The sequence below is a fragment of the Lagenorhynchus albirostris genome, chromosome 20 (genome assembly GCF_949774975.1).
Source record: "Lagenorhynchus albirostris chromosome 20, mLagAlb1.1, whole genome shotgun sequence".
NCBI lineage: Eukaryota > Metazoa > Chordata > Mammalia > Artiodactyla > Delphinidae > Lagenorhynchus > Lagenorhynchus albirostris.
The window spans coordinates 50,991,684-51,002,056 of record NC_083114.1 but is presented as its reverse complement, the minus strand read 5'-3'; the positions used below and the strand labels follow the sequence as shown (position 1 = coordinate 51,002,056).

The following is a 10,373-nucleotide window of genomic DNA, read 5'->3' as shown; positions in this document are numbered from 1 at the left end:
ATCCCTGGTCAGGGAACTAAGATCCCACGTGCCATGCAGTGTGGCAAAACGATATAAATAAATAAATAAATAATTTTTTTAAAATGAGGGAGGCAAAGAAGGAGAGTCCTCAGCTTCAGCCTCTTTGGCCCGCCAGATGCCTTCTCTCCTCGTGTCACTCACATTCACCATCATGCCTCCAGCCCAGGCCCTCTCCTGAGCACCGTGCCTACGCTTCCGACCACTTCTAACTACTTGTGCACCAGGGCTAAAACGACACTCTCAAACTGAAGTCATCCTCTACCCTCACAAAGCTAGTCCTCCTCCTGTGATTCCTACTAAGGGCTTTCTACAGCACTGATGTGATGGCCTGTCTCCCCTATTTAAAAAAATCCGTACACACATTCACAGATTCATATATATACATATGTATGTATATACCCAGAAAGAAATACGCAAAAATGTTAACAGTGGTTATTCTTAGGTGGTTTTTAAATATATATTTTGTCCAGGTTTTCTTGTTAACTTCAGCAGGAGGGTGGTCTTAACCACTGAGTCTGCCTAAATTAAATTACCCCAGGAGTTGCTAGAAAGGAGATCCTGTCCCAAATTATGTGCAGCAATGACATATTATTTTATAAGCACAAAAATTTTATTGTTTAAAAAGGTAAATACAGATGAGATGACTGTGAGGTAAAGCCCCAGCTCCCTACTAGGCCACCCAATACCAGTGTCCATTTCTGTGTCCTCTCACACTTCCTCCTGCAAGTCCCCAAGATGCTCTCATGAGCCATGTGGCTGCCTCCTGGGCTGTGCTGGGAGAGCCAGCATGGGGTCCCACCTGTCCCTGCATGTTTGGGCCCCTGTCCCGGACACAGGGGCACGCGAGGTTTGCTGGATGAACAGGTGGAAGGCCTCACCCCATGTGTCATGGAGGTGAAGGGGTCCAAGGAGACCAGTGGATGACAGGGGTGTTGTTTTACTGCCTCTCCTCCCACCCACTCCCTGGAGACACCTCCACTCCCCGCCTCCCTCCATCCCACCCAGGGCACAGGGTCTGTCACCCCATCCTCAGGGCCCTCAGCACGAACGCCCACTTTCCCAGCGCCAGCTTGGTGTCCTCTGCAGAGACATCGTCGTGCCACACGGCTCGCACTGACCGCTCAGTCCAGGGGACAGCAGCACACGCACCGCGTGGCCAGTCTGGGCCACCTCGTCAGCGCTCATGGTCTGCAGGCGCTGGCGCAGCTCCTCGGGCAGCAGCCCATCCACCCTCACCATCACCATGTTCGTCTCTACGGTGGTGAGATCCATGGAGCAGACAGGGGATGCCAGTTCCTGAGCCCAGGTCCTGTGGTAAGTGGAGCCCAACCCCAGTACCCCACCACTTCCCTACCACTCCAGCCGTGTCACCCCAGGAAAGGCAGAGGACAGCCCAACTGTAGTGGGAGGAAAAGAGGGAGTCTTATTCCTAACATGGGCAGGCTTGGCTCTGCTACTTTTCAGCTCCGTGACCTTGGACAAATCCGTTAACCTCTTGGGGTCTAGGTTTCCTCATCTGTAAAGTGGGGACATCTTGGGGTTGTTGTGAGGACTCAACCCAAGTTAAAGGCTACATTCTGCTGGATCCTGTAGAAAATTACTAACACGCACTGGGTGCCTACTGGTCTAGGACCTGCGTGGGTTGTGGCCTGGTAAAGCATAGACCACCTGGATCCCACCCCTGCTGGTTCAGCGGCTAACCTTCACCTTCTAGAGTTGGAAGGATGCACACCTGCTGGGGGTTTGGGCCCGGCTACAGGGGACCCCCAAGGAACACCCCTGGGGCCAAAGGGAAGTGGGGGGTGTCCAGGCACCTCTGGCAAACCTCTGGGCGTTCTGGTGGTCCTTCAGCAGCACCTCCTCAGCATCAGTCAGTCCCACCAGGGCAGCTACGGCCAGCACCCCCGCCTGGCGCATCCCCCCACCCAGGGCTTTCCGGAGGCGCCAGGCTTCTTCAGTGAAGCCCTTGGGTCCCCCAACCAGGGCCCCCACTGTTGCACCGAGGCCCTGGGGGAAGAGAGGAGAGTCCTGCCTGCCTGCCCATGGGTGTGCATCTCTGTCCTCGGGAGGGGGCAAAAGGGACAGGGATGGGCGACACTGTGGCCTCATCAGGGGAGGGGGTTAGAGGGGCCCAGCGTGAGCGGCTGTCAACATAGGAGCTCGGGGACCCAACTCGGCCTCTTGCTGTGGGCATCTCTACCCTCCTGTGTCGGGGGCGGCCCAGCGGCTTCCCTACCTTGGAGAAACAGAGAGACACAGAATCACAGCGCTCCACGATGCGGGCAGGGGGCATGCACAGAGCCACCGCGGCGTTCATCAACCGGGCCCCATCCAGGTGAACCTGGACCCCATAGCTCCGGGCCAGCAGGTGCACCTGGGGGTGAGAGGCAGGAGGGTCAGAGGGCCAGGCTGGGGGGAGGGGCAGAGGGAGGGTGGGTCTCCAGAAGATCACTGGAGGGTCACTGGGCTTGTGTCCTTGAGGAAGCAGGAGGGCTTTGAGTCAGGAGAGCTGGCTGGTGACAAGCTTGGCCATCTGGCACCCGAGCAGTCGCTCTGGGCCTGGGCCGGAGGCTGTCCTCTTGTGAAAGGGGGTCAAGGATAAGGGTGTTTTTTTTCTGTTTTTGGTGGTACGCGGGCCTCTCACTGCGTGGCCCCTCCCGTTGTGGAGCACAGGCTCCGGACGCGCAGGCCCAGCGGCCATGGCTCACGGGCGCAGCCGATCCGCGGCATGTGGGATCCTCCCGGACCGGGGCACGAACCCGTGTCCCCTGCACCGGCAGGTGGACTCTCAACCACTGCGCCACCAGGGAAGCCCGAGGATAAGGGTTTTATCTCCTGTTTATGGCGGGCTCACTGTGGGCCAAGCGATGAATGCCTCATCTCACTGAAGCCTCGCCGCAGCCCTATTGGAAGGATGCCCTCAGTCCCCTTTCCCAGGTGAGGAATAGGTCTGGAGGGTTAGTTAGCGCTCAAGTTCTCGCAGGGGAGAGCGGCAGAGCCCAGCCCTCGCACGCTGGCCCTAAGACCAGACCAAGGTGGTGCCGCTTGGGGACTCGCCTCCCTGAGGACTGGGTCTCTGCTCTTTGGAGAAAAGCTTGGGCAGTGGGGCAATAATTCCCTTTGCATCTGCGCCTAGAACCGCACCCATGTCTCCCACAGCAGTTCTGGCCACTGATGGGCACCCAGGCATGTATCAGAGGGGACTAAACCCCAGGAGAGGGGCCTGAGGGACAGAAAGCCGGCAGCTGGCTAGTGGTGGGGGCACAGTGGCGGGGCCAGGCCTGGCTGGCATAGGCACTCGATGGGGAGCACCCGGCCCCCTGAGCTGCTGTGGGCGTCCTCCAGGCAAATGAGCTCACAGACCGGGTGGGAGCGGCTCCCAAGGCTCCGTGCAACCAGCCCCTCCAGCTCAGCCAGGTCCAGGGTGCCATGGGGCAGGTCTGGGAGGGGGTGGGAGTGCGCCCCAGCGATCTGCAGGTGTGGGCGTGCAAATGATGAGGTCCAGGGGTCCAGCAGCACCTCCTACCCCTGTCCTGTCTGCTCCTCCCCAGCTCTGGGCCGTGAAGCCTTCCCCCTGTGCTGTGGACGTGGGCAGACATCCCAGCTAAGGGTGGGGGAGGACTGAAGGCACCATGTTTGCTTGAGAGGCTGCGGTCCCTCCTCCCTAAGCGCCCAGTGCTCTGGGTTCCCACTAGGGGGCAGCAGGGTTACAAGCACAGCCAGCAAACCGACTGGCCTGAGCCGAGCCCGCCCCTGTGTGGTCAATCTGGGAATGGCTCTCCTTACTGCCTTCCCTGGAGAGGCCACCATTTCTCCCTCTGCAGGTCCCAACTTGGTGCCTGGGAGGCAGGTTCTCACCCCACGTGCTGAGCATCCTGTGCTGGCCCCAGGCGAGCGGTGCTGGGCCCTTACCTGAGCCACCCCGCCCTGCTCCTGGACGTGGAGGTGGCACTCCTGCCCAAGGAGGAGCGGGGAGCCCCGGCGCTGGCAGTGATACATCACTAAGGTAGATGGGGTGGGGGACAGCGTTGGCACCGAGTCCCATGGGGCCCATCTATCCCCAACCAGCTCAGCCGGACTGACCCCCAAGGCCACAGCTAGCTCCTAAGTGCCTTATGCCAATTAGGAAAGAGTGCCCCTTCAAGACACCTTCCTGCCATGTGCTGGAAAACCATCTCACTAAGTCCACAAGTCTAAGACGGTGACCCTGTGGATCATTGGGCGCTGCACACCCTACACCCCTGTGCCCTGCAGCCCACCTGCAGGGTATCTCCTGCGTGGGGAAGCCAGCCATGATGCTGCTGTTTGGGGAATAAGCGGCCCAGGGCACGGGCACCAGTCAGGCCCTAGCAGGAAACAGAGGGCACACGCACCCTGGGAATCCAGAGTATTTGATAAAGGGGCAATTTACAAAGGTGTGGCAGCATGCTGGGAAGTCACGAAGTTCAGTGCAGGACCCCCAGGCAGGAAGGGGTGAGAGGAGGGTGTGGTTACAGGTTCCAGATGGCTCGGAGCCCCACTGACGTTGTCACAGCCCCCAGCACAAAAGGGAGAAGCATGGAGGGAGGGCCTGGAGGGCAAATGGAAGTCACCCCGCGCTCACCAGAGATGAGGTTGGCCATGGTGTTTGTGGGCACGAACAGGGTCTGCTCCACGCCGAGCAGCTCCGCAGCCGTGGCCTGAAGCTCTGAGGTGGGAAGGGATGGGGGCGCGGCAGGGGGAGCCCATCAACAATGGCACTTTTCAAATTCTTCTCTTTGCCGACCCCATGAGCCCTTTGTCCAGATGAGGGCATCTTGCCCAAGGCTGTGGTGAGTAGCCAAGCAGGACGCCAGCCCTGGTCTGCCAGCTGCAGCCTGTGGTCTTGGTGGCTGCACATCTGGGTCCAGGGGCCCCTCAGTCGACCCTCTGTGCCCCGCCTCCTCCTGGGCCATGTTCTCCCCACACACACTGAAACTCTGTGGTTTGAACCCTCCTGTCCCACCCAGACCTCACACCTGTCTCACTTCCTTTCCCATCAGTCCCTTGCAGGTGGGGCCCTGCGGTTTCTCTGCTGACTTCCTCTCCCAGAACAGAAGGACTGGAGGAGACTGGGGGATGGAGGGGGCGGGGCTTCCGGCTCCGGCTTTAAAGCTCACTGTGGCTCCCCTCTGCCTGTGGCATACAGTATGAAGCCTTTGCCGTGACATTCAGGACCGGTGGGATCTGCCTTCTGCCTCCCCTCCAGGGACAGGAATGCTCTCCTGCACACCCACTCCAGCCCCATTCCCCATCCATATCCCAGACACCTTTTGCACCACTCTGCTTCTGCTTCTGCAGTTCCCCTGCCCGGTGAGCCAGCACTCACTTCCCTGCCCAGGGTTGGGGGTGGAGCACTTCACTCATCTTTTAAGAGGTTCCTCCACAAAGTCCCCATTTCCTGTGAGTCCCATGTCCCCACCTGCGAGTCCCCAAGGCACTCTCTGTGGATGCACGTTAACCCCAGCACCTCCCTCACCTCAGTGGGGGTGACTGTCTATGCATCAGGTGGCCTGCTGAGCAGTGGGTCAGCATCTTTGAAGTTTCAGGCAAAAGTGGGTGTCTGCTGGATGCATGATCAGCCCCATCACCACCTGACCCCACATCCAGGCCCTCAGGGCTCAAGTGGTAACCCTCAGGCTTGCCCCTAGCACAGCTGACGGTCCTACACACTCCAGCAATAGCAATGGTTCACTAAGGCAGCAACTCAACCCAGGGTGGTGGCACCAGTCACCATCTTGAAAACACTCCCTAGGTTTTTAGAACCCACTCCTCGGGGCGGGGGGGGGGAATGCAGCCTGTGGAGAATCCCCTTTTCTAGGTGGGTTTTTTCTTTGTCTTCATGTGGGAAGGTGGTGGGTGCAGGACAATAGCTAACGGTGCTAGAGTGAGAAGGCCTGGGTTCAAGTCCTGTTTTGCCATTTATTCGGTATGGGAACTTGAGTGCCTGGCTCAGCTGCTCGGAGCCCTCCTCTGCAAGATGAGATAACACCCATCTCATCGGGCAGTGGGGCCACACTCCAATGAGCACACAAGTCACCCGGCGATCCTGTTTTAACTTGAAGATTCTGGCTCAGGAGGTCCGGTGTGGGGCCCGAGAATCTGCATTTCTAACAGGCTTTCGAGTGATGCGTCAGACTGAGCCGCAAGGACGCCAAGCGCAATGCCTAGCCTGCAGCTGAGCCGCCACCCCGGGTCCCAGGCCACCTCTCCCCCCGCCAGCACCATGGACAGCGCACTGGGGTCGCCGCGAGGACCCCCGGCCCCGGCCTGCACGCCGGGCTCACCGCGGACGGTGGGGTCCTCGCCGTAGTCGTCGTCCCCCACAACCGCCTCGGCCATGGAGCGCCTCAGGGCCGGCCCGGGCTTGGTAACCGTGTCGCTGCGCAGGTCCACCACGTGCGTCGGGATCCCCGCCTGGCTCCCAGATCCCCGCGCCCAGAGGGCCCTCTGCTGCTGGGTCGCAGCCCGGGCCAGTCTGCGGAGCATGGCGGGGGCAGCGCTCGGCTCCCCCGCCCCGACCTCCCCGGCGAGGGCGACCGGGAGCGGCGGGACCCGAGCAGCAGGATTTTCCGAACTTCGGCCGCGGCCGACAGTGGCTGGCGGGACGGCTCCGCGGCACGCTGGGAGTTGTAGTTCGGCCTTCGTCACAGCCGGCACCGCGCAAGTCTGGGAGAGGGCCCCCGCGGCATGCTGGGAGTTGTAGTACGACCTTCGTCGCGGTGTGCGACGCGCGAACCAGGGATGAGGGAGAGGAAGGGTTCTGCTTACCCAAAAGAAACCGAAACCAGGCAAGTTTTTATAGAGCAGACGCTCATGTGCTTCTTACCGTTTGCCCCGCACTGTCCCAGGCACTTTACAAGTGTGAACGCAGTAAAGTTTCTAAACAGCTCTTAGGAGACAAGTACTCTTTTCATCCCGTTTTACAGATGGGGAAACTGAGACACACAGAGCTAATGAACTTGGCGAGGAGCGTCCAGCTCTGAACCACTGTGTTACGTTGCCCCTAAAAACTAGCTTCCCATTATCTACTTTTTTCAGTACAGATTTACTGAGCACCCACTGGTGTCAGGCATCGCCTAGGTGCCAGGCAGAGGGACCCAAAGTGGTGCAACCCATCTGAGCGTCCGACTTCAGATGGAGGTGGAATTAGAGGGGTGCATGGAGAGCTCCCTCCTCCATACCCCCGACCCTTGACGGGTGGGCTGCCTCCACCCAGGGCCATGCGAGGTAGTGGTAAAAGGACCCGACTGACTCAAGTCCCAATTTACCAGGTGTGCGGCTTTGGACAACTCGGTTAATCTCTCCGTGCCTCAGTCTCCTTAAATGCAAAATGCGCTGTTGAGGATTTGATGACTTAAGGCTTCTCCTGCTGACCCTGGCGCCTGGCTGGTAGTGAGTACTGTGTATGCGTGCTTGCTCTCCTACTGCTGCTGCTCTATCATGGTTACTGGTCACAGTCCAGGGCCCTGGGCCTTCGTGCTGCTGTGGGGTGCAGCCTGACAGCCTGGACTGGGCCTCCTGCAGGGTGACCTTCCCTCACTCAGGGAGGACAGGCCTCCCTCTGAGTGCCCAGCCCCACTCAGCAGCTCCCCTTCCCAGAGTGTGGGCCACAGATGTCTCTTCCTCACGGGAGGAAGTCGGTCCTGAGGGGCTGAAGGTCACCAGAAGAGGCACCCACACCTCTGATCAGGGCACCCCTCAGCAAAGAGGACTCTCAGACACTGACCTTCATCGGACTTCTGCCATGTGTCTGCTCCGGGTTGGGTCTGGGGATAAAGGAGAGCAAAGCAGCCTGCCCTTGGAGGTCAGGTCCTCGGGATGGGGACAGGATGCTGCCTGTTGGCGCTGGAAGAAGCTGCATTGGACCTGGCTGAGGCATCAGGGCAGGCTTCCTGGAGGAAGCAGTGATTGGGCTGAGCTTTGAAGACATTAAGGTGTTAATCAGACAAAGGCAGAGGGGAGAGTGTTCTGGGCAGAGAGAACAGCATGCGCAAAGGATTGGGGTAGGAGGAGCATTGGGGTAGGAGGCAGCCGGAACGTTTGAGGCCCTGAAGGAGAAGGGAGCAGGGGTGGAGATGGGGCCCAACAACTGGAGCTCTCCACCTCTCCCCCTGTGCCTGCAGAGCCATCCCGAAAGGGTGGAAACTGCAAGTCCCCATAGGGTCTGGGGCCCCAAGGAAAGGCTCACTATGCCCTAACCCCGCCCCCCTTCCTCCCGCCAGCGCCAGTGCCCTCCGGCCCTGACCCTCAATCTCCACCGAATTCCGGGCCCTTAGAAAACAAGCCCCTTATCTCAGTGTCTGGCTCCAACCCTTCTGCTGGGAAGTGGGGGGAGGGGAGCAGAGGCCTCTGTGGGAAGGAAGGGAGGGACTGGGGCAGTGATGGTGGCTCCCAGGGGAGCAGGGAGAAGGGGGCAAACAGCTGGATCCCCAGGCACCTCCCAGCCATGGCAGAACCACAGAGTGACCTTGTGTTTGCAGTCACTTCACAGTTTGCCAAGCCTTCCCACCTACAGCCTCCCAGCTAATCCTCACAGCAACCTCGGGGGAGGGGGGCTGGGCAGGGGGCTACCTGCCATTTTTGGGGGCTACCCAAGAATGCCACCAAGGTGACACAGCTGGTCACCAAACTGGACCTTCCTCCTCCCATAGCAGAGCTGTTTCCCCGGAGAGTGGGCTGTTCCTGGGGAAGGCTGGGCCCAGCGGAGATTGCTTCTGCCAGGTGGCTGCTTATCGCCTCCTATCTTGTCCCAGGGCACCTGGCCACCCCCACCTCGCCTAGTGGTGGCTTCCAGTGCGGGGGTGGGGGGGACCAGAAAGCTCAGGCTATCAGGGGAGAAGTGGGGGGGCTCTCCCTGGGCCAGTGAGGTCTGTTTCTGAGGTCTTATCAAGGGGGGAGACCCTCTGAACAAGGCTTGGTCTCGGGGTTGTGTAGGCACATGCACGTGTGTGAATGTATCTGTGTATATATGTGTACATGTATACGTGTATAAGTTTGTGTGCACGTGCATGTTGATATGTCCACGCATGTATGCATGTACAGGTATGCATTTACATGTGCACACACATGGGGGTATATGTAACTGTGTGTATAAGTATTTGTTATGTAAGTGTAAGGCACACCTCAGAGATGTTGCAGGTTGGGTTGCAGACCATTGCTATAAAGTGAGTATCACAATAAAGTGGGTCACACAAATTTTTTGGTTTCTCAGGGCATATAAAAGTTATGCTTACACTACACTGTAGTCTTTTAAGTGTGCAATAGCAGCTCCGTGGGAGGCGGGTGCACACTGGAGGTGGCTGGCTGCTGGGATGGCAGATGAAGAAGACCCCACCTTTGAGGAGGAAAATGAAGAAATTGGAGGAGGTGCAGAAGGTGGACAGGGTAAAAGAAAGAGACTTTTTTCTAAAGAATTATGGTGTATGGTGTATGGGTTTGGGGATGGTCAGAATCCTTATACTGAGTCAGTAGATATTCTTGAAGACCTTGTCATAGAGTTCATCACTGAAATGACTCACAAGGCAATGTCAATTGGAAGACAAGGTCAGGTACAAGTTGAAGATATCATCTTCTTGATTCGAAAGGACCCAGGAAAGTTTGCTAGGGTTAAAGACTTGTTTACTATGAATGAAGAACTGAAACGAGCTAGAAAAGCATTTGATGAAGCAAACTACGACTATGGCTCTTGACACCTTTTGTACTTTCTGCAGCTTCATTATTTTCTGGGGAAATCATATTTAATAACTATATTTTCCACAGTAAGGTTCTGATATCTAGCCATGTGAATGAAAGCTAGAGAACCACAAAGTTTTCAGTCTTTATTTTCATGTCTTCAATTTCAGAGTGATATTTGAGCCTTTAATTGCCTGCGATTATATTACCATACTTTGAATTACTTACTGGATTTTAGTGACCACATGTAAGTCAAAGTACCTTGCAAACCATTCAGTTCCTTCTGACTTCTGACCGTCTAAATGATGAATTAATATTTATGTTTTAAGTGTACTTGTGCCATTGTAGGCTGTACTGTAGCTGTTTAATATGTGAAATCTAAATGGTACCTTTGATAGCTAAGACGTGTTTCATGTATTCTAAAGTTTTTAGATTACAGTAGTCTTAAGTTATTAAAAGATAGTGAACTGGTTTGTGTTTCTTTTAAGGAGAAAATGATAGAAAATACAACCTTTTTTTAGGAGTGTTTATTTGTCTTAACATAATTTGTTTTAATACTCTTTTCTTTAGATAACAAGAGTGATTTTTTAATTTTAATTTTTTATCTTTTGAGAAACTAAAAGTTCCCTATGAATGCTTCTGTGTAGGAAGACTTATTT

The 10,373-nt window shown here is 56.6% G+C and overlaps 2 protein-coding genes across 2 annotated transcripts; one reads left to right on the top strand and one right to left on the bottom strand.

The window, feature by feature from the left end:
• Positions 1-1,039: 1,039 nt before the first annotated feature.
• Positions 1,040-6,653, bottom strand: LOC132511939 (uncharacterized). Its single transcript, XM_060135753.1, is given in 9 exon segments — positions 1,040-1,155; positions 1,158-1,325; positions 1,836-2,028; positions 2,258-2,395; positions 3,079-3,089; positions 3,318-3,492; positions 3,934-4,022; positions 4,625-4,708; positions 6,327-6,653. Coding segments are annotated over 9 exon segments (1,176 nt in total). The 5' UTR covers positions 6,529-6,653.
• A 2,700-nt stretch (positions 6,654-9,353) lies between these two features.
• Positions 9,354-9,731, top strand: LOC132511625 (transcription initiation factor TFIID subunit 13-like). The gene has a single exon (XM_060134936.1). It carries the CDS (start codon positions 9,354-9,356, stop codon positions 9,729-9,731), a length of 378 nt encoding a protein of 125 aa, XP_059990919.1.
• The last annotated feature ends 642 nt before the right edge of the window (positions 9,732-10,373 follow it).

What these genes read in the sequence shown, in the direction of transcription:
- LOC132511625 (XM_060134936.1), top strand. Translation starts at nt 9,354, where the DNA reads ATGGCAGATGAAGAAGACCCCACCTTTGAGGAGGAAAATGAAGAAATT.